This window comes from Manacus vitellinus, unplaced genomic scaffold (genome assembly GCF_001715985.3).
Source record: "Manacus vitellinus isolate BGI_N305 unplaced genomic scaffold, ASM171598v3 scaffold_16_pilon, whole genome shotgun sequence".
Taxonomy (NCBI): Eukaryota; Metazoa; Chordata; class Aves; order Passeriformes; family Pipridae; genus Manacus; species Manacus vitellinus.
The window spans coordinates 6,395,690-6,422,025 of record NW_021939189.1 but is presented as its reverse complement, the minus strand read 5'-3'; the positions used below and the strand labels follow the sequence as shown (position 1 = coordinate 6,422,025).

The window sequence follows — 26,336 nt, the reverse complement described above, 5'->3', positions numbered from 1 at the left end:
ACTGTAGGTGCAGAGTTTCAGGTGTCCTTCAGCAAACACCACAGGAGAGCAGGCTGGTGTCACTTGCTCAGCCCCTTGCAATGCAATAGAAAAAGGAAGAAAAAATAAATTAAAAAAAGAGTATCTTTACAGCTCCTTTTTATTTGTGTTCCCACTGTAAATCCTCATCTGGCTGTGCAGCAGCCTTGGTGGTGGTGGCGACCTTGGGAGATGCATCTTCATCAACAGCAGCAGCACTGGCTCCGTTTGGGAAGTGAAAGGACTGATCCAGGGAGACAGGCATGGCACTGCTGAAACCTGCCAGAGCAGTGGCGATGGTGTGGGGTGAGAGCTCTTTCCAGACTTAAGTACTGGACTCTTTCTTGTTGCTACTGCAAATCAAGTCCTTGTTATTGCATACAGAAATCCACTGGGAATATCCCAAACAAACACAAAACCCACTCCAGGCTGGCCATCTGCGTGCTGAGCAGGCTGTTCCTCCCAACCAACCCTCTTCATGGGCAGGGCTGCTTTTAAAAGCACATTTTGTCCCAGTCACGCAGAGTTTTGAAGTGCTCTCTCAAGGCCCCCTCAGTCAAACAGTGTCACAGTGGGCTCCAGGTATCACCTGTTTGTCTGGCAGCTCTGGATCTAAGGATGGTTCTAATGCTGTGACCTGCAACCTCCAGCCCAGGCTTTACCAGCACCTTCAGGAATATCATCCAGCTCTCAGCCAGCGGCTAAAAAAGGGGACATGTTTCCCCTGCAAGGTTAAGCATCATCATGGGGCATGTCCAGCACCTTTTCAGACACCCAGAAGCACACTCGACTGCCAACCAGCAGCTACTAAGTTGGTAATTAAACTTCTCCTTCTTATTACTGCCTGGATTTCCACAGTGTAGCTTTATGAGCGGGGGTAGGAGAGAGGAGGTTGAGCTCTGAAACCACTATTGGCTTTTTGATATTTGGCAACTTGACTTTGGCATCTGGGGACTAAGTCCCTGTGAAGGTCCTGGGACAGCTCCATTGCTGGTTGTGGGGTGTAGATTTCATCCAAGCACTCCCAGCCCTCTTTGTGTAGGCAGCAGATGTTATTTTGAAGATGCTCATACAGAACTGCCCCAGGAGGATGTCACTACCCAGAAGAGATCCTCAGCATCCACACCAACAGGGATAGAAGAAACCACGTGAGACCTTGAGTATTCCAAGGGGCTGCGCAGAGCAGTGGGAAAAGAGGCAAGAGATGGGTGTAGGAGGATGAACCCATGGGCCCACAACCCCTCAAGAAGTATATCTTTTCATGTTTTACCATTCCCATTTCCCAAGGTACGTGGCATCCGAAACACTGCAGAAGCCAGTGGGATTTCTGGCTTTTGGGACATGGATGCTCAGGGTGACAGGTTCTGCTGCAAGAGTGATGCTCTGCTGTTTATGCTCCCTGGTGGAAAAAATTATCTCAGGAAAAATGTATAATGTAGACATGTTTTGTAAGCAGTGAGGCTTTTATCTCAGCTCCTTTCTAAGTCTTCCCTGAGCTCTTGGGTTGTTTCCCCTCTCCTATCCAGAAGAGGAAAGCTAAACATACAAACACACACACACTGCAGTCTCAGGCTTCTCACTGGATCCTTTTTGCCTTCTTCAACGTCTGTTTCTTTCTTGGCTTTTTCATTAATGCAGTCAATGAAAAGGAGCTGATAAAGTTTTAATGGAAGACTTGAGATGAGGGAGGGCATAAGGTCCTGCCAGTATGCAGGATGGGGATAGGTGAGTTCTGTGACATTTGAGCCCTGTGAGCATGTGAGTATTTTGTCTTTAGCGCAGTGATAAAACAAGAACATCACGGGGTGATTGAGTCAGGCCATGCTGATGTTATGGCAAATGCATGTGGATGTGAGAGCTGATACTCTATTTATGTTAGAGAGTCTTTTCTGGCTCAGGAAAAGCTCATGCTGTCTTGGGAGCAGAGCCTGGAAGTCCTGGACTGTGGCTTCTTGGTACGCAGCAGCAACCATCAGGTTACTCTGAGTATCTTTCTGTCTTTTACAGGTCCTTCAGAGCAAGTAGCTCAAGGCAGGATTTGGTTACTCCAGTGCAGTGATCCCCAGCAGCATCCTCATGACAGGCTGCCACAGCCTTCCCTCCCATTCCTCGTGTCCATTTGTAGTCAGAGCTGCACCATTCCTGCTGATTTGTCTCTGATTTTGTCACATAAGTGTTTCAGACTAATTGGCATATTCCCTGTTAAGCAATAGATGTCTCTTTTGCAAACTCATGTGTCTTGATTCCATCTTGTCCTCAGCAGACACTTGCAATGATTACACACTGTGACTTGCAGCCAGGCAGAGACCTCAGGGTCAAGCCCTGCTCACATTCACGCAGAAGCTGATGTGGACCCACCATTCCCACCTGAGAGGCAGGGATGCTGAGCACCTTCCACCTTCCCATCTTCTTGTGGTCCCTGGGAAGGATCTTGCAGGACAGGTGGCTGGTGGAGGTGGGAGGAGGTGACCAAATTAGCAAGGCTGCTTTGCATGAGACTGACACATCTGCATTTCCTGTGGCGGGTAACAACAAGTACCATGAGCAACAGCAGTTCCATCGTCTGGTGCCTTACAATGAGTCTCCTTGTCCTGCTGGAAGATCACAGAATCACTGTGCCTGGCTGCACAAGCACTGCCCCTGCAGCTCATGTACCAGACCTGCATTGGGACCCCAGCTGGGCCAGGCGATGTGTCTGAATGCCACAATTATGGGCACAGTCTCCCAAATGTGATCGTATGACTCGATAGAAAGAATTAAACTCGGAACACTAAAAATAGCACTTGATATTTAGGAAGTTTTTGACACTTGGGCTGCCAAGCTGTGACAATATAATCAAGTGAGATTTTTAAACACATTGAAGTGCGATTTCGAACATCTCATCAGGATGTATTGCAGGATCTTCTGTCCCAGCAGACAAGCGCTTTAGAAATGTCTTCCCAATTAATCTCTGCAGAAGGAACCTTGCTCTCCAAGAGAGTGCAGTCACCACTCCTCTTCATCTCAATCTCTTCGACATCCCTGGATGAAAGCCTCCAAAGCAACTGGTGAAATGTCACAGGAATGATCTGCAAGAGTCAGATGTCCCAGCTCCCCCCTGACGTGTTATGAGATGGGATGCAGGAAGGCGAGATGATGCTGGAGCCTATGAGAACTGCATCCCTGGATGGGGGAGTGGTGCTAGGAAAGTGCATGATGGAATGTCTGAGTACAGGATCTCAGGGTTCAGAAATGCATCTCTGATATCACTGCTTCTCGTCTAGCTTTGGCTTTGGTTTCTGATTTACAAGTTGGTTTACATGTGGGGCTAGCCAGCCTTTCCTCTTCCAGTATGTCTCTCCTGGGACAGCAGAGCATGTTATGGATTTGACGTAAACCCCACAGAAACCACTTGAGTGTCTAGTGAGAAGCTCAAAGAGGACTTAACAATGAATGTGGCCTTTTTGCATCTTTTCAGCCAGACCCTGATGTGCAGATGGGAAGCCAGGATACAATCCCCAAGGAATCCTGGTTTCCAGCCTCTAGCCTTGGTTCCTGTTCATTTTGGTCTCTTGGGACACCTTTGGTTGTCCACCCTGCAAGGCAGGCTGGACCGGTTTGAGCTGGGAAGCCAATTATGTCTTTCTCGTAGATAACTTGGAAATGTGACAATTTTCCCCCAAAAACCCTGGAGTCACATTTTCTGTTCTGCTGGTCTCAACACAAACCGTGAATTTAATGGAATAGGACCTAGAGTTGAAGTCAGTGTCCTGGTCCACATTTTACTGTGAGGGTCAGCAGGATCAAATCTATCAAGTTTGGGAAGAGAGGGGCCATCTATATACTTCATTTCCAGGGGCTGGATGGTGTATCCCAAAACTGTTAGTTACAGTGATTGGGGCTCTGGCCATGGCACAGCATCCTGGAGAGGGGCTGTGAGCATCCTGCTCCACATCCCCTCCCTGCCCAGCTGCCTTGGGGAGAGCCCGTGGGTCGGGAGGGCAGTGATTGTGTGAGGGTGGGCCCTGGCCAGGCCTGGCAATGTGTTCGTGTGCTCTTCAGATGGAAAACAGCAATTCTGGTCTTGAGGACAACATCAGAGCAATCCTTAAAAAGCAAAGTAAATATAAGTTGTGATTTATTATTTTTTAAAAATAGATACAGACTGCCTAATGGGTACAGTCTGCAGCCGTCTCAGGAGGACTAATGGTTGCATCTGCTTTTTGGGACAGTGAGACCTTTTCAGATCAATTCTTGTGGTCCTCTGAGTCATGTGTCCTACCCTCTCACTCAGCAAGAGCCATACTGGATCTCAGCAAGTAAAAAGCAGCATTTTCAAGAGGACAGGTCTGCTGGAAGCCCATAGTGCCTGCTCCTGTGGAGCTCATTTTTTAGTGTTAAAGGCCAAGCCACTTCACCCCCAGTGTCCCAGCTGTAAAACAGGGATCATAAAATGCACATAACACAAAAGTAGGTTGTGAAAACCTAATTAGTAAGTGTTAGTCATTCGAACCCCTCAGATAAAAATTGTGGCACTCTGAACTCTCTTCCTGAGGAATTCAGATGGATAAATTCTGCTTAATAATCCCCCAAGGGACTATTATCTCTCTTTTATGCAGAGGATGGAGAAGAGGGGGACTTGGGTTTCCCAAGGTCAGGAAGAGGCAGAGGTTTTGTTCCACCAGGAATGGGCTCCACAAATGTGGTTAAATGCAGGGGGGGTTGAACAAGACGATCCTTAAGGTCTCTTCCAACCCCACATAATTTTATGATTTATGAAATGTGTGGTTGGGTATGGCTGAAATTCCTGATTAGTTTATGTTTCTCACGCCTGCTTCCCATGTGCACTGTCTACCACAGATGCTGAGGGGGGAGGCAGGACTTGGGGGGTGGGAATTGCAAAATATCCATGGAAAACACATTTTTTAATTTGTAAGGCTGAGAATATGGACGCATAAAGCCTGTTCTTAAGAGATCCTCTCGCCCAACGAGGCTGTGTGACCTACTTGTTCAGTCAAAGCAGCTTTGATTTCACGTATCGAAATTGCTCGAAGCGAGACCGAACCGTACCTAGCAACAATTAAGAGAAGCATTTAAGAAGTGGGAAACGATGAAAAGAGAAGCAAAAACCCTAAACAGCCCATTCATAGTGGGTGAATAGAAGAGTCTTTGCATACCTGATTTGTCAGAAATTATTCATCCAAGAAAATTTGGACCTGAAACATAAGATAATTTTTCTTTTCTGTCCTCTGATATATGAATCAGTGTCACTTTACATCTGAGCACAGAGTGTTTTGACCTATATAATGTCTTAGACAGTGGAAATTCAGCTTGAAAATCTCAAAGCAAAAAAATGAGAAAGGATGGCATAAGCCAGTAAGATGGCATTAGCACATATAGATGCAACTTATCAGTGGAAAACATCCCAACAGAAGCCCAAAGAAAAATGTTTTGTAAATAATAGGATTAGGAAGCAGGTTGGTACTTTGTGGAGCTGGCTATACAATCAAACTGATAACAACTAGATTAATAAGGCAATTCAGTCCAAACACAGTGTAGCACTAGAAAGCTTTTCAAAATCAATGCTATCTGTACTATTTTAATCGAGGCTGGTCTTCGCCTTTTGAAGCAAAGAGATTTGAAACTCCAGGTCAGCAAGGTATAATAAAATGGACTGGCTGTTTGTTTTTTTTTTAACACGTGCTTCTTAATTAGTACCTTTCATTTCTAAATACTTTCCTCTTCCCAGGTGGGGGAAGTGAAGGGGTATGGTGGTACTGGCTTGCCTGTGTTGGTAATGAAGTGTGGCAGATTTTGGAAAATACCATGCCTAGCTCAGCTATGGGTGCTTTGAGCAGGTGTTTTGTCTGGTTGGGACCCAACAGTGGGTTGAGCTGAGAAGGGTGGCTGGACAGGGCAATACACCCCATGGCATCATATGCACAGAACACATTGTCTTGGACTGTACCGAGGGAGATTGTAGGGAAAATGTTCTGAAGTTGTAGTGTAGGACACAAAGCACCAAAAGGCTGATAGTTTTGAAGCCACAGGAATGTTTTAGGATTCACTAAACCAGCTGAGACCTTCAGCCAACTATCATGTCCCAGCTTTGGGCAGTATCCATGGCTTAGAGAGAGAAACCAAGCCTGGTACAGGGAGCAGTGTCTTTGCCAGCATCTAAGGGGTCTGTGAAAGCATCGTGGCTGCTGCTGGCCAGCAAAGCAATGAGCCCAGTGCCATGGAGCAAGGCATGGGAAGCAGGTTAGCAGAGCCCTGCTCTCCTCCACCAATGAGCTATCCTCTCCATGTTTGTGTATGACAGCAGAACACTTTGTGCTCTGTTTGCATTGCAATATTTTTGCTTTTCGCTCTGTGTGAGGGGGAAAGAGTAAACCCTGAAACTGTCCTTGAGGGGTTTCTCAGCCAGGGACCTGGCAGCCAGTCTCCTTCCCCACCATACTGCACAAAGTCAGCTGGGAGATGTACTTTCAACTTGCCTACCTCATGTCCAGCTTCTCCAGCCTTAATTCCAGGAGAAGACTTGCACAGATCTGTCACTGGGGGCATGTAAGGCTAGACTGGATAAATGCATTTGAATAATATGTTGTGATGCTTTGGATCAGTCCTGCTAAAGCCACAAAACATGGATGAGGTGGGAGCTAACAAGTCTTCTCCAATTCCTAATTTCCCTGGTATCTTTTTTTTCCTTTCACAGAGATTGCAAACTGGTACTTATTTAGGGAAAAAAAACCATTTCTTTTTGTAAGCATTGTCCGTCCTACAGCAAGTGTGAAGGAGTGTGAATCCCATTTGGAAGGCTCCTTCAGAGGAGACGTATCTTAGCAGATGCGTGGTTTGCACACTAATCCAGTCTGCTCCCACACCCCGTGGTGAACCCCATTAAAGCAGAGGCTTGTTAAATGCCAGTAGGCTCTAGGAATGAGCTAGTCCTGCTGTTCCCTTGATGCACCAAAAAATGAAACAGCTCGCCGACTCTCAGGTCTGTCAAAGGAAGGAGGAGGGTGTTGGAGCCGGAATCGCTTTAACTTGGCCATAGATGGTCTCTGGCAGGAGGGAGGAAAGGGACAATCATCGTGGCATTTCCAAGGGTTTGATGTTGTGTGGTGCTGAGGCCTGTGCTCAGCCTAATGAAGGGATTTATGTCACATCCCGCAAGTCTGAAAATCTTTTTTTAATGGCACCGAATGTTCACACACACTGTTTCTTTCAGTTATGTCTAATGCATTTGGGATTTTTTTCAGAACTCACAGAAATACAGTCTCCTGAGATACATTTTCATTAAGGTATATATTTCCAGGTAACTGTATTTCTGCTGGAAGAGAATTTGGTTCTCTTTATGAGTGTGTTCATTGGGATATCTGTGCAATAGAAACAATAAAACGGAGCAATGTGGCAGTTAAAATATGTCTGACTCCCACTGAGCATCACAAGGTGGGCAACTCATTCTTTGTGACCCCTTTAAAAGCAGCAAGCTAAAGCAAGAAGGGGCTCTTCAGCCAGCTAGATACAGACCAATACCTGTATGTATTTATTTTTAAGTGAGGATACACAGGTCCTATGAGTGGTGTAGGTTTCTGAAGGGGCTTGGTCACATCTGTTCTTCATTATAGCATCATATAGGTGCTGGAAACTTTGGCTGTTCTTTCCTACAGGTCATGCTCAGGCTGGTCTGGCACCTGTCCATGTGTGGTGGTGTCAGGCCATGGGAATGACAGTGCTGTCACTTAGGTTTGAGTTCCAGTATGTGAATGACTGTGGTGAGTTGGCCTCGTAGCTTCAGCCAGGTTACACTAGAAGTGGGAACAAGAGGCTTCAGGGCACTCATGGGATTGGAGGGGGCTGGCATGGGGTCTTGGGTCACTGGAAGTTGAGAGAAGGTGCACTGTGAAGATGAGGTCTCCACAGGTCACCAGGAGGCTGGTGACTCAGTCTGGGTAAAACAGAGGTATTGGACAGTCTCAACTAAAAGCCTACATAAACAAAACGGTGGGAATCCTGTCCCGATCATTCAGCTCAGTGCCTGCCTGAAAAGGACAGCGAAAGTCCCTGGGCATCCTGGAGTTGCAGGAGACCTTCTCTGTGCACTGCTAACACGTGACTCGTAAAGAGAAACAGAGATGTATTTAACACAACTATGGGCTGCACGCTGCTTTGGCAGCAGAGACCAGATGTCTTTGATGGCTGGTTAGATCACGCAGGTATTATTAATTGGGCTGGCTCAGAGATTTTTAGCCAGAATCATTTTACAGTCACAGTAGGGCAGCAGTGATGGTGGATGAAAAGCCCTTCAGAGGCATCAGGACATCTCCCTTTTGGACGGAGTGGGACTCAAGTGGCGTGGCAATCTCTCCACTCTGAGCCCTTCAGAGCAGGATCTCTTGACTGTTGAACAATGCTTGGCAAAGAGAAGTTGGATTTATAAATAATGCATTTCCTTTGTCTTGCAGGAGTTCTGGAGGCAGAGGTACAATCAGATCAGCTGTGAACAGCTTACATAGCAAATCTAATAGGTTTGTAAATTAGATTTTGTGTTCATTTGTTTTTGCTGTAAGGCAGCTATTAATCTGCTTCTCCTCTTCGCTGGATAGTGCTGTTCTGATTTAGCAAATGTATCTGTTTCTTTTCACTTCTGCTTTGCATTTTCTTAATCGTTTCTCCCCCTCCTTCTCCCAGCTCAGTGCAATAATCATTTGCAAATAACCAAGGATCTGCAAGTTCCGGTGATTGAGAGAATGAGAAAGAGTTACTTATTGTGAAAATAAGTCAGTGATAGAGTTGCTATTTCCATAGTTTTAGGTGCTAATAGAAGAGAGATCACTGTGTTTGAGATCAGAACTCCATTCAGTTTTATCGCAATGCACTCCAGGAACGTTGCTCCATTGCAGAGTCATTCCGTGGCATCACAGCCTCATTCAGTGTCTCCCTCTGTTATTTTTACAGTGATTCCCTGTCAGCCCAGCGTTACCAAGTGGCACAGTTGAAAAGCTTAGTGACACCATGTGAGAAAGAGTGACATCATTCTGTGATGATGTCACCACCCATGATCAAAACACAGAAAATGGATAAAACCAAAAATATTGTAGTTATTCCCAAGATTTCTTTATCCTACTTTCGTTATGATTTTTGACACCTTCTAAGTAAACTCTGCAAGACACAGGTGATATGGCAAAATGCAAGATGCAAACAAATCCAACAGACTGGCAACCTCTAGAGAGGTACTGTACAAACACACACCAGGACACTGGCAGCCAGCATTTATAAACACATTTCCTTGCCTTTCTGAAACATTATACTGTGTGAGCCACAGTGTGTCCTGGGGAGCACTTTCCCTGTGCTGGAGATATGTTCTCAGGAGCTGGATGTTGTCCATGAGCCTGAGCCGCCAGCTCTGCTTCATCTTTCACTCTGCTCCCTCCTTGGGGTTTACATGCTTTTTATAAATGCATTTATTTACAAACCATTTCCCAGCTGGAAAAAGCCCTTTGCACCGGAGAGAGAGATTCCTTTTCGCTGATAGTGAGTACTTTGGCTGTGTATTTTTCAGAGTGCTCTGTTGTGTGAAGGCTTTTTCAGGGCTGCAGATACACACACAGCTTCCTGATGAGATGCTTGGCTATTGTTTTTGGAGGGCAGCTGACTGGAACCAAATATTTGGAGACTCCTTCAATTCATGCCATTTGATTTAAAAAGCACTGAAGTGCTGGGGCTGATTTGCTTCTTAAAGCAGGGATTAAAAGCTGGGTTCTCCCAGTGATCATCTCCAGCATCTGGCTGTTGCTCATTTCTTGGTCTGGAACAAGCGATACGGGTGCTGAAATCCTCGTGCTCAATTCTAGCCAGGGAAGAAGTTTCCAGCAAGCCAGGCTGCCCCTGATTGGTGCAAGATGCTCACAGCCCAGTCTCACAAGCAGCACCCAGCAGCTCAGCTGAATTAATTTCTCCTTTGGGTGGAGTGAGGGTTGCACCTCTGTGACGAGGATTTTTATCCTCTCCAGGAGCTGAGCTGGCTCCGCTTTGGGATCCTCATGGGATTCCAAGAGGCAACAGGGCAGCAGCCTTGGCTAGGAGAATTCTTAGTGAATTCTGGGGGCTGCCTGGGGTGTCTTGTCTGTAAGTGTCCATCTGCCAGCCTGTCTTTGCAGAGCCTGTGTGTGGGTTTTTGTGCACACCTTTCTGCAGCTCAATGTGTAAGAGTGTGTTTTCTGTAGAACTGTGTCTGGCTGTCAGTCTGTGTTCGTGGAAGCGAGCAGGTATTTAAGGATTTGTGTCTGTCTGCTTGAGTGTAGCAGCATACAAACTGGCTTTCAGTTCTTGTTTAGCTAATAACTACAATTTTGCTTTTCTGAAGAAGTTTGAATTCCAGCAGCCAGAGCCAGAAGACAGTGATTAGAAGTGCCATTGGGATGCTAACAGATCCTTCCTCTCTCCCCTTCCCTGACTTTTTTTTCTCTAGAGCTGAAGTAGTAATAAATGACTCTTCGTCTCCAGCTGCTGTTGACAGAAGTAATGAAAGCATTAAGCACAACATTAAACCAGCCTCATCCAAATGGAGACACAACCAGACACTCTCTTTGAAGATCAGGTACTGGTAATTACCTATAGGACAAGAGACAGATTTGGTCTTCTCCAGTGCAAGCTGGCAAATTGCCTCTGTATATCATCTAAAGAAGTCGAGGAAGAAATAAAAAGACTTATCTCCTGCTGAGCTGGGCTTCATATCTGTAAGTGATCGCTTGGAAATGAATTCCCAGCTGAACCAGCTGGCCTGGCAGCGACAGAACAAGGAGCACTTGAGCCCCTTGTTTTTCAGGCCAAGTGGAATTAGCGTGTGCAGGCCGTGGGTCACACAGGGAAGAAAGAGAGCCCCTTCCCAGGGTAAACTCAGGGAGCCCCTGACTAATGGTGAGCTGACCATGCTCACCTGCCCCAAGCAGAGATGGGTGGTAAGGGTGGAGATACCCGTTTGTAAGCTGCTGAGCATCTGTCAGATGGACTGGCCAGAGAGCGAGGGCAGCCAGGAGGCAAGAGCTCATCTTATGTATGACCCAAGTTATCTCTGTACCTCACCTGATGGGGCTGTTTTCTTCCCCGTCCTCAGGAAACAGATCTTGAAGTTCCTGGATGCAGAGAAGGACATTTCAGTGCTGAAGGGGACACTGAAGCCGGGGGACATCATCCACTACGTCTTTGACAGGGACAGCACCATGAACGTCTCTCAGAACCTGTACGAGCTGCTGCCCCGCACCTCTCCCCTCAAGGGCAAGCAGTTCCCCACCTGTGCCATCGTGGGCAACTCGGGGGTCCTGCTCAGCAGCGGCTGCGGCCCCGAGATCGACGCGCACAGCTTTGTCATAAGGTAGGGACCTGTCCCTGTGCATCAGTGCAGCTGTGGGGGCTCCAGCGGGTCCAGAGCAGTGGAAGGGGCTGCAGTCCTGGTGGTGTGAGGCAGCACAGCCTTGCCAGCCCCACGTGCACGTGTGAAGTTCACCGGTGCAAACACCCTGCTGCAAACTCTTCCACCCATCTCCAGGTGCTCCCTCAGTGTTCTTGCAAATGCACCCTGTGTCTTCTCATGGTGCACCATTAGCCCCCCCCGGGGCACTAGTCACCCCCAGCACTCCCAGTTCTGGGTGCTCCCTCCTCTTCTCCCACTTGGTTGCCCTCTTGCAAACCCTGTCCTGGACTCTCACAAGCTCAGTTCTTCCTCAAATCACTCCTGTCCTCGAGCACCACACGATGCCCTGACACCACACTTGTGCATGCCCAGGTCTGACATTCCCCTGTGATTGCTCCATCCCTAGCACAGATGTCCCCACACTGTCCCAGGGACCTGCAGAACACTTTCTGAGCCCTACTGGGACACAGCGAAGTCACTGCTGGAGGTGTTTGAAGTGGAGAGGAGGAGCTCCTGCCCTCCCATCCCCAACACCCCTGCACAGCTGTTAGCTGAGGGGCTGTAGGAGTCCACTGATGATTTATGTACATGCAGACATTTGTTTTCTGGTGAGTCTATTATGAAGACAGCCCAATCCATCAGCAGCTCACAGAGGCAGTGCCGGCATGACGTGGGAACGAGGATAATGTCACCTCTGCCCCCCACTCAAACCTGGCTGCTCCAGCCTGCCTGGTGGCTGGCAGCTCCAGTCTATCCACAGGGGATGGAGCATTATCGTTAAGTGTAACCTGAGTGAGCAAAGGGAAAAACTGCTTATTGCCGTTCTGGCAAAGTTTGAGGAGCTGCTTTCACATCAGGCAGCAAAGTGGCAAGAGAAAAGCTTCTCTGGATGCGAGGACTGGGATTTTGAGTGGCTTCTCCCCAGCCATGTGCTAGTGCAGGTTTGGCATGGACATGCTCTTCCCACCGTAGGTTATCTGAGCCATCAATTGAACCTGCATCTTCCTGAAGAAGGTTTGCTCCATCCAGGCAGCCTTTCCAGCAGGGTTGGCAGTGACCAGTGATGGGGTCTGTGTCCAGGACACAGATCCAATGTTTATTTTTAGTGATTTGACTCCACTGATGAGTGGATCGGAAGGGCCCTGTGTGCCAGTAGCTGGATTTTCTTTTAACCATTTTAACCATTTCCTTAGTTTCCCCATCTGTGAAGTAGGGAAAACAGTAATGATGGCTGATTATCGAGGCAGATGGTTAGGATGCAATTCCTGCTCGTTAGATACTGTAAGTGTCAGAAACCACAGCAGAGCATGCTGTGTGCAAACACACGGGTACCCTCTAGTTTTTACGATGCTGGGGGAACATCTACTTGAATCCCACCATCAGCTAGTTCCCAGTGCCATTTGCTCTGTGCCATGTGCATGGCATGGACATGGCTTACTAGCCACAGATCCCCACCCCCCGAGGAGTTGTAGGAAACCACTGTATTGTGAGGGTGGTTTGATGGCAGTTTATCCTGCAGGCCCTCAGCCCTCATCCCTGTTGTGACAAAGGAGCTCATGGCATGTGGCCTGTGTCCACGTGCACAGCCTGAGAGGAGGCACTAATTAACGGTACAGAAAGAGATATTTTTTGTAGGTCACAGCCTCCAGACAGCCAGACCCTGTGGAGACCATGTCCTGGCATCCCCCTCCCTCTGGTGTCAGTGTCACCACCGGTGCCACTGGGTCTGCTGTTCGCAGAGACTCACTAGGAGGAGAAAAGGGACTTGGGATAATGTTACTCCAGCAGGGCTGGAATTGAGAGGCGAGTGCTTTGCTTGTGTGAGAAAGGCTGTTTTGTTTCAAATCTGCCGTGGGAGCAAAGACAGGAGGTTTGTGGCTGGTGTTATTTTTGAACGGCACCAGAAGAGCCACCAATCTGTACAAACCACCCACCAGACACCACAGTTATGGCTGTCATTAGCATTGTCCCAGAGGGACATGCACGCACATACCATCATGCTGAGGAATGGTGGCCTGATACTGAGGCAGCTCATCATTACTGATTTATTGCAGAAGCTCATTCCCCCTCTTCTTCCTCCCAGAAGCGAGGGTGAACGGGCACATCTGTCACGGGCCCTGGCTTTTGGCATCACACACCCCTCATGCCTGTCACTGCCCTCTCTCAGTCGGTTTAAAAGGACTGTTTGGTGTTTCCCCTCACAGGTGCAATCTGGCCCCTGTCCAGGAGTACTCACAGGACGTGGGCATGAAGACAGACCTGGTGACCATGAACCCCTCAGTCATCCAACGGGCCTTCGAGGACCTGGTGAACGAGACTTGGAGGGAGAAGCTGCTGCAACGCCTGCACAGCCTCAACGGCAGCATCCTCTGGATCCCGGCGTTCATGGCCAAGGGGGGCAAGGAGCGAGTGGAGTGGGTGAACGAGCTCATCCTGAAGCACCACATCAACGTCAGGACTGCCTACCCCTCGCTGCGCCTGCTGCACGCTGTCCGAGGGTGAGAGCGTCTCCGGTGTGCTCCGAGCCAGGATTCCCTGAGCTTCCTGAGCTGGAGAGCGATGGATGGGTTTGTGCTGGAGGAAAACAGTGCAAGTTGTTTCTTTCTGCAGACCATGAGGAGGATTCCACGGGTGGTGGATGGTCCCTAGATAAGAGCTGGAGAGCACCTTGTGAGCAGGGGCTTCCTACTCTGTTCTTTGAGCGTGAGGGCTTTTAGCAATATACCAAGTCTTAGTCTTCCAGTGCTTTCTTGGGGTGTCACCTTACTCCCCAGCCTATGTTTTGGGCTTTCCTTGGAGAAATATGTGTGCACTGAGCTTAGCAATGAGATTTGTCACCTTGTGCTTGAGTGACGTGCAAGTCTCACACAGGTCCTCAGGTCCTGTGCCAGGAGGAGGACCTGGACAGGAGAAGAGTGACATGGTCTGGCCCTGCTGATCAGATAAATAGTGTCAGGTGGTGGGGAATGGGCTTGCTGGGAGGGAAGGAAGGGGTCTTTCTGCTCTATCCCAGCAGCTTCAGGAGGGACATGTGTGGTGTCCAGGAGACACAGGTGTGGTGGGGATGGAGAGGTTATAAAGGAAAGAGAGCCCTAGAGGTGAGACTTTGATGTAAATGACTTGGGGATGGGGTCGGCTCTTGCTTCCATGCCTTATTTCTCTAGGGAGAGTCATGATCCCTTAGGCATTCAGGGAGTCTAGGCAGGCAGTGGCTTTTGCTGGAGATGGCTTATCAGAGTTGTCCTCTGATCCTGACTAGACCCTGTTGATTTTACAGGGTAGAAATTTCCTTGTGTAGCTGGTGCTCCTACTTCTAAGCCTCAGCTTTACTGTTCCTTGATTGATTTGAGCACTTGTCCCCCCACATCTCTGAGCCTGAGCTCTGCTGGTCAGTTGGTCAGTGCTGGGTGTTGTCTGTCCCAGCTCAGGTTGTGTGTCAGTGATGGGGGTGAGCTGGGGACAGGTTTTGGGGTCATTTCCTGCAGGATCAAGCCTAAGGGGGTGCTCCAGGGCAGCCTGGGCGGGCTGGAAGGAGTGGAGGCTCTGGTGCCCCACAGGCAGCAATAATGAGCAAGAAGAACCACATCTGCCCTGAGTGCCTGTATTAGAGGCTTCCCCAGGCCACAGAGGGCCTGGGGAAGCCTTACAGAAAACACTGGCTTTGAGGTAAAGAAAGGGAAGGAAGTGATACCACAACTCACAGAAAGGGAAGACAGGAAGGAAAAAAAACCCCACAACCCAAATTCTGAGCTATTTCTAGCTGTAATTGACTTACTTTCATCTGTCAAAATAGAATTAAGCTCCTGTAATAAGCCCTTTAAATCAACATGCTACTAATCCTGTGCTGGCAACCATTCCCAATGCCAGAAACTTCCCGTAGGAAGCTTTGCAGAGGGATTGGCAAGGGTTGGGCATCACTTTCCCATGGGAGAGGAGGATGCCTCCACAAGCGCAGCTGCTGAGATTATCTTCCAATTCATGGCACCTTCCTGGCCCTCCTGTGTCACAGCCCTGCACATGCTGGTTATCCCTGTGCAGCTCCAACAGAGCAGTGTTTGAGCCACCACCCCTGGCTAGCAGGTCCTGCCTGGCTGGAGGAGGTGCAGGGATTTTGGGAGAAGGCCAGGGGTTCAGCACTGTCTCTCGGTGCATGGAGCAATGCACTCCCTCTCCCTTTGGCTTCAAGTAGTGTCTTCTGTTTGCACGTGTTGGTGTAACCGTGGGCTTTACTGGGGTCTCGTGCAAGGAACCTGGGTTCGGGTTTCTCAAAACCTGCTGGGCCTCAGAGGGATGCAACCAGTCAGACCAGCAAGCAAGTGGAGTGACTTGGTGGTGTCTGGGATAGCTATGGTACCAGCACATGGTTGGATGATGCTGATGACAGGCTCTAAGGTCCGGGTTGGAAGTACAGCCAAGACCTCCATCCTGTCCTTGGGCTGGTCACTGTGGGGGGCCAATGGAGAAAAGTGGGTTGTGGCAGAACAGAGACAGAATTAGTGCAGCACTAATTCAATTAGAACCATAGAAAACAGTGATAATCCTTGTCAGGGATTGCCCTCTAAGCCAAAGGAGCTACTGCCTGACCTGCCCTCCTGCTCTCACACTTATCAGTGGGAAAATAAGGATGCCTGCTGATTAGCAATTAATATAATGAAAACTGCAGCCCCCTCAGAAAGCCAGAACTGATGGGAGCACTTTAACACCTAACCAGGGTGTTGTAGCCTGGCCAAGGAACCCACAGAGGGATCACCCAAGGCTGTGTGACTCTGGGGGAAGGCTGGAGTCAGCATTAACCCTTTCCTTGGTGCAGCTTCCTCAGGTGTGGACTTTGATGGATTTAAGAGCAGTAATACTGATTCAGGCAGTATTGAGTGAATTGGGCACAAGAGGGAGGTGGCTGATGCTCTTGGTGCTATATAGGAAGTTTCTCAGGTATTAGTAGGGTTGTCTTGCCCATCTGCTCAGAGTAATTGATAGGATGTTGTTGGAGGTAAAGAGGGAGTCTTTCTTCAGGTCAAACTGACCAGAGTCACTAAGAGTTTACTTATTCATCTTCTCTGACACTGCCTAATTCCTATGATCATCCCTTATTTTTGCTTATGAGGGATATGATCTCCAGCAACTTCCTCTGTCTCTCATCTGTGGAACATGCTGGTTCATAGCATTACACTTTTTTTGACAGATCTGAGATCTGTGAAACAAATAAAATTTGTGGTACGTGGCAATTTGCAGCAGAGAGCAGTTCACAAAGCCCTACAGCACATCCCTCTGTGCTGCAGTGGGCTGCAGTTGCAGATACGTCCCATCTTCTCTTTTGCTGGATAAAACTACCCTTTATAATCTACCCTGAGTTGATTTGGATATCACAAAAAAATAGGGGAAGTCTTTCAGCCAAGACACGTTTTAGAATAGCACTTTCTACAAAGGCTATTTTCAATTGGCTACATCTTCAATTTGGCTACAAAAGCTCTGCCTTGTCTTCCTTCACTACCAGCAAAATACATTTGTGAGTCTTTGAATCCTCCTTGAACCACAGTATTTATTGTCCTGCTCTGCTTTCCCTCAAACCAAAATGCATTTCAGTGGCAACTGAGCGTTTTTCCTATAATTTTCAGTGCATTTGGGGCATTTGTAGAGTGTGCATTGCTGAGATAAGTAAAAAGCATTTGGTTTTGTTGTCCTTAACAGCATCATTTGAGACATCACCTTCCTAGCTGTGAGGGTGCCTTAAATGTTTGCTGATAGCTTTTTGTGTTGTTGCTTCCACATAATCGGTGCAATAGGACAGAGACTCCTCTTACACGGTTCAGCTCACCATCTTCACGCCAGGAGGGCACAGAGCCTTCAGCATTTCAGTGGAGGTGGTCAGAAGGAAGCAGAGTCACACTTCAGGCTGGAGAGGGAAGCTGTGTGGTAGCAGGGAGCCAGTTTGTGGGGATGGTACCGTGCATTTCGGGGTTTTGCACTGATTCTGTAAAATGTCTCCTGACCAATTCTTCTGGTGGGCGCCTGGCTGGGAAGCAAGCAAACCCCTTAGAAGTCATGTGTTAGTGTCTCCAGAAAGCCTTGTAATAGTCCTTATTGCCAAGCAGCTTTTGTTAGAGAAATAACATGAAATGCGGGAAGAGAGGGAAAATAATTGTGTCTGGAGGTTTGCCTGTCACTCCTTGCAGAGAATTCACAGACACGTTGCACTTTGCCTTGTCTAATCTGGTCTAGCATTTCTCACTGTGTCCATCACAAGGGTCTCTTGGCAGTAACCAGTTCTAATCCTGTAATGTTTTGTTAAGGGCTTCTTGAAAGAAAAAAAAAATTAAAAATCAATAAACCTTCCAGCTCCTTGGCTTAGTCTCCCATTAGGTTTAATGTCCAAATAGCTGTGGCAGTTCAGGACAGTGATCACCCTGCTCAGGGTCCATAGTGCCATTCTGCCATGTCTCTTCAGAAGTACAGCCTGGCAGGGCATAAGGTGGATTCATCTTTGCCTTGGGTGTCTGCCTGGGTCCTCACACCCAGACAGTGGTTAAGCCTTCGCTGAGTTTTCAGGGCCAGATGCCTTTCCATCCATCTGTGTTGGAAAGCCTCCCCTGATCCCTCCTCACCTTGTGTTCCGGTTATGCCAGATCTTTTCCAACAGCCTTTGCCTGCTTATAGCCACACAGGACAACCGTGTGCAGATGATTCTCCTGACCTGTTGCTTTGATTGCACTCTTTTGCATCCCTCCACAGACTTTTCTCTAGCACATCAAACCTCAGCTGGTGCTTTTCCTTTTCACAGCCCTCCTGGCTCAGCTTTCCTAACCCTCTGTCTCGAGATCGGTTCTGCTGTGTCCACCAGCATCACCCCCCTGCAGATTTTCTAAACCAGCTACTTCATACTTCCTCCCTTTCATGCTTACAGGGGCTCCTCTACCTGCCCTGGGGTCTTGTGCCTTAAAGCCCTTCCTCTCTGGTTCCACAGAGAGGTTAAGGACAGCAGTCCTGTGCTCAGGTGATGGAACAAGGTGGCCAAAGGGTGTAGGGGGAGAAAACAGCCATTCACAAGTGTGTGACTGGGGTGGGATGTGGGGGGAACTACGAACACTCCATAAAGTCAAGTGTGGGTTAGGTCAGTGGATATCCTACCAATAAATCCTTGTGTCAGCAATTATTCTCACCCCTTCTGTACTTGAAAAACATTGTACCCAAGCTTTGGTGTGTCTACACTGAGATTCCAAGACCATTAATTTGTTCCATTTAACTGGGAAGAAGTTTTAGTCTTTTCTGTGTCAAAAGAAGAAATCTGACATAGGTAGGAAAGGGGAAATGAATAGGGTAGTTCTCTTCCTAGTTGCTTTCCTCCTCTTCTGTCTGTTTTCAAATGCTCTAACTTATGGATGTTGAGTACCATATGTGTTTGAAAGGCCATCACAGAGCTCAAGACCTGGAGGAGAAGAGTCATTTATCTGTGATTCAGCATTGATTTGCTTGTGCTAAGTCACCAAAAGCAGAGCCAGGCCACACAGTAGGGATTCAGTCTGGACAGGGAGGCTTGGTTTGGTGTTTGGGCTTTGCCCAGCCTGGGGATAAAGCACAGCTCTGACTCCAGATCTGGCTTTTGGAGTCATGACTCTGGGTGGGGACATACCCATGTCTGCCTGTCCAGCACACATCTCATCACTGTACATGGCTCTTGGCTGTTTTGGTGTTGGTGACAGAGGAGACTGGATACCTGGACAGAAAAGGGCTGGGAGGAGCTGGATGGGGGGATAACAGTTGCTCCCTGGGCTCCAGCACTTCATCTCCATCCACCCAGCACCAGGATATGTGCTGTGCCCTGCCAGCACCAGTGGGTCCTGTCCCCACCTGCACCAACGTGAGCGTGGAGCACGGTCGGGGCGCTCGCTCTCATTATCTGTGTCTGGTTTTTCCTGAGTATTACTGGGAGCAGGATGTGTGTGGCAGACTGATAATACGCTTCTGCCAGTCAAGGACTAGCACCTCCACAACAGCTTGTGTTTATATCACACTTTTATGAATAAGCTGTTTTAAAAGGGTCTGAAATTGCATTATTTCAGCTATTCTGATTTGTATCACTAAATAATGCAGCTGATACTGCTGAAATTTGATTTCTTCATTGACCTGAGTCTTTTATTCATTTCATCAGGGCAGTGGATTTTCTGTTCATTTTGTCTTGCGGGTTAACTCTTACCTGGAGGATACAAATTATTTCAGGGTTTTTTCAGGCATGTCAGGAGGTGATGGGTAAGCACAGAGCAGGACCCTGCCCTCAAGAGTGGTCCTCAAATGCTGCCTGCATGGAGGAGTTTTGCATCCAGCGTTTCAGCCCAAATCCAGGCCAGGTTTGGCCCCCCATATTCAGTGATGCTGGGGGAGGATGAATGCTGTCAGTGAGGTGATGTGCACATTGCTCCAGGTGTGCAGTGGGGAGGCTGCCACCATCCCTGTCTTGTGTGACAGCAGTGGCTTCCTAGGGGCACTTTCAGAGTGTTGTCTTCTGAAGGATTCCTACTGGGCTTTAAGGTCCAAATACAGCAGTTGCTTTCCCTATGGCTTCAGAGCAGCCCCCTCACAGGAGACGTGCACCAATGGTCAGACACCTGACAGCAGTTCTGCTTAGGAGACTTCTAATCTCCAACTGATGATTAGGAGATGAGGAGCAACCAGAACCACCCACCAGCTAGGATAAGACTCTCTGAGCTGCTCTTCTTAAAGTCTCTGTCCTTGGCCTTCATCAAGTCTTAGTTCAAGCAGGTGCTAGGGCTTGTGTCTAGGCTGCCTCCTTACAAAAGATGGCCTTGAAGATCTGATGGCATTTTCCATCTGTCACTATCATGATCCAAAACAAGAGCTGTCTCAGGCAATTTTTCCCTGACAGCATCACGGTTCCTGCTCATAGCCACATCCCGCTCAGGCTCCCACCTGTCTCTCTAACTGCTTCCACCCCTGAGGGTTTATTTACAGACACAGCACCAACTTCTGAAGGAGGTCCACGCTGCTGAGAATGGAGGAATTGGGTTTCAGGACTGCTCTTTGCTCTTCTCTTTTAATTGCTGTCTCTTTCTGTAAAATGTTTCAGTTGATAGTTATGGTGATTGGTGTAACCAATTCGAAAAATAATTACTGCCTGCTTCAAGATTATCTTTCCTCCTAATTAAAATCCTGGACCTCACATATTAAAGGTGTGATGTTGACACAGCATTCCATGTGTGCCCAGACAACCTCATTTGGATTTACAGAATTAATTAGGTTTTATTTCCATCCCCAGCTGTTCTCTCCTGCACCAAGAATGTGGCCACTGTCTCAGTTGGACAGTGGTGGGAGAGATAAGAGGGATATCTTCTTGCATAGCTCCCACACTCCCATCACAAACCAGTCATTAAAAAGTATTTCCCAGATCTCACTAGAGAATTTCCCACTTTCACTGTCCAGGAAAAAAATTGCAGGTGCTGTTGCATGGCATGTGTTATGGTTTGGGCATTACGTGTTATGTGTGTCACCCCTGTGGGTGGGCTGGGACAGCCTGGAGTTCATCACCCCTTCCCAAAGCTGTGATGAGAATTTATGATGCTGTAGGAGCAAGCTTTGGACCCTTCTCATTTTTGCAATACCCTGCCTGCAATAGAAGGAAATACAGACAAAAGAGCCGGGTTTTAATTTTTATTATAAAAACCTGAATTGTCAGTGTTCCCTACCTGGATATTGTTGAGTGAATGCTCACTAACTGTGTGTGCTGAGGTGGGTATGCCAGGTTGGTTTTTGTAGGACTGCTTTTGGGTGGTGGGTTGTGCACACTTGTTGGTCTTGGTAAGATTTTTGTGCATGCTGGGTTGCAGAGGATGGCATGGTCTGTAGGCTGCTTCAGTGTTTGGCCCAGGTCATTTTGTCATTGTTATTAGGCATGAAACCAATGGTCACGTGAATGTCCTGTGCCCATGTGCAAGAAGCACTTCATCTTGCTGTCGGGGTCCTTGTATGTTCATAGAGATTTTACAGCCTCTCAACAAAGCACAAAAGTTAATATTTTGGGCAGGCAGAAGGTCACCAGTATCTTTCTGTGTTCCAGCTGGTAAATTGATAAAAATTGATAAAAGGAGGATTTTAAGGCTAAAGCAGCTTGGACAAACCTAGACAGTTGTCTTCCTCCAAAGCCAGCTGGTTAGTATGGCTTAACAGCTCTTCCCAGTAGCTTCCCTGCTGCATGAGGATACCCTAATTCACAGTGTTAAATGGTTGTGATAATCTCCCATTTCCCTTTGCGAGCAGGAGGTCTAATGTGCTTACCCATAAACTCATCAAGGAGGCTGGTTTATGGCTACCTGTGGGAGCAGATTGCCTTGACACCACAGTGAGCTGTGCTGTGTCCCCACAGTGCAACCCGTATGGCCAGGCAAGCCCAGGAAATGCTGATGCTGCGCTGCTGAGTTTTTGGTTTTCCCCCTGTTGCTACTTTTTCATGCTGGATGCCAAGATGAGTCAGGCAAGAGCCTCCTTCCCAAAACATCCAAAACATCGTACTCATCCTTTGCTAAAGCTGCAGGAACTCTGACACCTCTGGGTGTGGGACCACAAAAATCCTCCCTGTGCCCTTCCTGCACATGCCAAGGCAGTTACTCTGCTTCCAGAATTTGATTTCACCAGAAAAGTCAATTTCTCTCTTATCTGGCTGAGAACAAGCAAGCACGTTTTGTGCCTTGGTTGCTAAATTTTAATGGCTTTTGTGAAAAGCTAATTTGCAGGATTAAGGCTCAGCTCTCCCAAGGGTTCCTGCTGTCTGAGCATCAGACCCTCAGGAGCCCAGCAAAAAGTGCAAATGAGGAGGAAGACACTTCCCAGGGCTCCGCTGGGACTGCAGGACCCGGCTCAGGATCCCAGACGTTGGGTGAGAGCACAGAAGTGCCACGTGCTCCGCTCCACTTCCTCATGTCTTTTATCCAAGGGGCTGCCAATCACTCACTTGAGCTCAGGCCCTTGGAAATATCTGTTAAAAATAATCCAAAGGCTCAAACAGGCTGTGGCACAGCAGGATGAGCTGTGGGGCATCCCTGCTTGCTGTGGGGCAGTGCTGGCATCGGATGTGCTGAGGGAGGAGGAGTGCGCCCGATGGGGACATCTTCTACCTCCCCAAACCTTTTGCTTTCTGATTTTGCTTCGCAGGTGGTGTTTCTCTGCTGAGCAAACCAGCTAAGTTGCCTGTGCAATAAATACTGGGGGCTGGAAACATCTTCTTACAGGATGTTGATGCTGCAATAACTTTTATCAGCAGCCCAAAATGCAACCGCTGATACCGTTTCTGCTCCTGCATCAGTACATCCTTCCCCTTTTCTTTTTACCATCCCTCATAAAAACTAACGTGCTTCCCAGCAGCAAGCACAGCTGACCTCCATATCTCACGTTATATATTGCAATGTGCCGTACTGTGTGTCTGAGGGACTGATGCTGCAGAGTGTGGTGATGTATCTTGGTCCAGGATCACAGCAGCAGTCGCTGGGTGTAATGGGAACTCAGCAGCGTGTTTTAGCTCTTTCAGCCTGGTGACCCTTTGTTCCAAGGCAAATGTTTTTACAGTCCTGTTGTGTTTACTGTCAGAGTAAAAATCTTCATTTATCAATGAAAATCATCAGCGTTTGTGTGACTCTGTCTGCTTCAAGGGGTTGCTGGAGTCTACTTGACGTGGGTGGTTTGGTCTATGGTATTGATCTCCTGGGTTGATTGGAAGATAATTCTAGGCTGAAGTACCGAAGGCCACTGTTGCAAGCAATTTGTTTTTCATAAAGGATTGCCAAGGCACGAGATGCTTCAGTGCCATGGCAACAAGTGTGATGTAACCATCAGACAGAGAGCAGGAGGATACAGTCCCTAGAGAGGCTTTTTCTTGGCATGGAGAACTCTCTGCTAGTCAGAAACCTCTCACTTTGAACCACCAATATATCTCAGTCAGAGGCTGGAGAGAGTAAATGTGCAAGACACAAGCTTGGTGTGCAGGAGGGTGAGTAACAGGCTTCCCTCTCCCTTTGCAGGTACTGGCTGACCAACAAGGTGCACATCAAGCGACCCACCACTGGCCTCCTCATGTACACCTTGGCCACTCGCTTCTGCAACCAGATCTATCTCTACGGCTTCTGGCCCTTTCCCCTGGACCAGAACCAGAACCCGGTCAAATACCACTACTACGACAGCCTCAAGTACGGCTACACCTCGCAGGCCAGCCCGCACACCATGCCCTTGGAGTTCAAAGCCTTAAAGACGCTGCACCAGCAAGGAGCCTTGAAGCTGACTGTGGGGGAGTGTGATGGGGCCACGTAGGGTGGTCCCCGGCCATGTTCCTGCACAGCCACGGGAGGAAGGGGAGGGGGCGGAAAGGACAAGTGGTGCCTGGTGGGGTTGGTTGTCTTTGTTAACGCGCAGGACAGTGACACAAATACATATACGTGGTACCTATATATATTGACCTGAGTATTATAACTGTTTGGTGTTCACCAAGGGAGGGGCAGGAGAGGTGCGGGAGCATCTGGCGTGACTGGCCTGGGCGAGACCCCTTGCTGTGGGCTCGCTGGGCTCGAAGGGCATTCGCCCTACGTCCAAAAGATGTGAAGGTGGCCTTGGTTTTTGAGGGTATGTTAGGTGATGGGTAAACGTAAGCCGTTTGTCGTGACTGGTCCGAGGTTGGTAGTTAGTTTGTTTGGCCAAGGACGCCGGCGCTGGCACCGCAGCGAGGTGTGTTCTTGGCCCCGTGCTCGTGGCGGGGAGGGGAAGGGGCAGGGAACGGGGTGGGCAGGGAAGGTTTGTTGGTGGCTCTCACGGCCAAGGGACTGTCCACGGCTCCAAGCAGGACCAGTCTGCCCAGCAGGGATCAGTGCCCAGCAGCCGCACACAGATCCGTCCGAACATGGACCACCAGGCTGAGCACAGCCTTTGGAGAGGAGAGGGAAAAGCCTCCAGGGCTGCAGCTGGATCTCCAGGAGGGTGGCAGGGAGCAGTGCTAAGCTGATCCTAGTGACATTCACATGGAGAGATGTGAGGGCCTCCAGAGAAGGGGCACATCAGTGTTGAGCCAGGTAGACAGTGAGGAGGATGCTGAATGTGTATTTCTCTTCATTTTCTAATGAGCAAGAAAGGAGCAGAGATGCTGGAACGTGGCAGGAAGGAGGTTTGCTGCTGCAAACTGGCACTGTTAGTATTAAGTGTCTCACTGTGCCAAAAGACACTCAACATCTGTCAGGGCTCGTGAAAACCGTAAGTACATCCAGCTCTTAATTCCCAGCTGGTATCTGCTAAGCAGCCTGCTTTCTCTCCCCCTCCACATATATAGGTGATAGGCCTGGACCCAGCCAAGCAGAAAGTCTGCAGGACTTCAAGGGACTTTGTCAAGTCTAAATAATTTATTTTCAGTTTCTCCACAAAGAACCAGCACACAGCACTGAATTCCTGAAGTTCCACTCTGTCCGTCTTTTCAAGCCCTAATTATCTCTTACTCTCAACAGTTAAATAGGTTGTTGGATGGATCTTGATGGGATGCTTGCCTGGTGATGAACATCATAGAAATAATCTTTTCCCTTTTTTTTTTTTTCAGAGACAACCCAAAATATAAAGGATTTTTTGTAACCACATTTGCTTTTCTCTGATTTTTGGGGGTTTTGAGGGAACTAGATTGATCTGATGAGCCTGTATAATTTTCTGCTTCTGTAGCCTATTCTGTTTGTCTCCTAATTAGCACTCAGTGCCAGAATGGAGATGAGTCCAGGGTTCAGCAAGGGCTGTTTGGGTTTAATCTGTGGGAGAGTAAATAACACTGCACAGGCAAACCTTGGGCTTGCACTGCAATGCTGCCATGGTTGGGTATCATCACCTTTGGTCCTCCTCCTACTGCTGTGTTTTTTAAGTTAAAAAGTGTGCAGTTTGAGGCTGAAATACTTGACATCATCTCTTTAAAAACTCGAGTGCTTCAAGTGGTAAAAGGAAGAACTCGCTTTCATGTTTTGGGCCAGAGAAGCTACTGTACCCATAGGAGCCTCCAGCCTGCTAATTAGTGTCAGATGAAGATGCTTAAGATTAAGGTATAAGCAACATTATAGTGGATAAATGTGGGCTAATCTGCCACCAAGGGGATGTTTCTTTCCAGCACCAGAAAATTATTTCTTTTATGTATTTTTTTTTAAAACTTGGCACTTTTTTTTTTTTTTATTATTTTTACTTGAGTTTAGTTGCACGATAAAGCTAAGCCTGGCTGTGAATCTCAGCTTAAGCTGAGACAGAAGGAGACAGAGTGTAAAACTGCAAGATGGAAGTAATCTGCAATCCCAAGGAGCTTCCCGTGATTCAGGAGTGGTTGTTAAAGCCGGATAATTCCCTGGTTTGTCCCCAGCACAGAGCAGGGATGGAGCTGCAGGGACTGCAAAAGCCAACTGTTGTATTGAGGGGCCTGGGCCATGGTACTGATTGCTGTTAGCAAACCTTCTTTTTAAATAAAAATAGAGGAAATGAAATAAGTGTGCAGGGGTTTTATTTTTATTTTGTATTTATTTTCATTGACTAGAAGGGGCGAGAGGGGAGGCAAGACCATGAAATGCCATGGGATTAAATGGGGAGAGCCTGGAACCCCCTTTGCTGGTGAAGGAGGGGGAAGACTGGGCTTGTTTGCCCACCTGGGGTGGATGTCAGTGCTGTGCCAGGGAGACATCCAAAGCCATCAGGATGTCCTTGCTGTGCCTACAGAGATTATTGAGATAAATCTATAGCAGCACAACAGGGGTGTGCTGGGCGGTGAAAAGGGGATGGGAGAAGGGTTTTTTTTCTGATGCCCTTGAAGCAGCTGCTGGATCAAAGCACAGGCGAGTTATAAGCAAATTATTCAGGGGGATGAAATTGCTGGTGATGCTTCTATTCCCAGAAAGGGTCCTGTTCACCCGTGTTGTAAAAATGC

The 26,336-nt window shown here is 48.1% G+C and overlaps 1 protein-coding gene across 1 annotated transcript in view; it reads left to right on the top strand.

The window, feature by feature from the left end:
- The window catches only part of ST8SIA2 (ST8 alpha-N-acetyl-neuraminide alpha-2,8-sialyltransferase 2), a 32,153-nt gene extending 6,251 nt beyond the window's left edge, over positions 1-25,902 (top strand). The window contains exons 2-6 of the mRNA XM_029958842.1: positions 8,466-8,528; positions 10,472-10,600; positions 11,117-11,374; positions 13,618-13,911; positions 23,434-25,902. Coding sequence (XP_029814702.1) covers positions 11,223-11,374; positions 13,618-13,911; positions 23,434-23,719 — 732 coding nt within the window. The 5' untranslated portion in view covers positions 8,466-8,528; positions 10,472-10,600; positions 11,117-11,222 and the 3' untranslated portion in view covers positions 23,720-25,902. The remainder of the gene's footprint in view (positions 1-8,465; positions 8,529-10,471; positions 10,601-11,116; positions 11,375-13,617; positions 13,912-23,433) is intronic.
- The last annotated feature ends 434 nt before the right edge of the window (positions 25,903-26,336 follow it).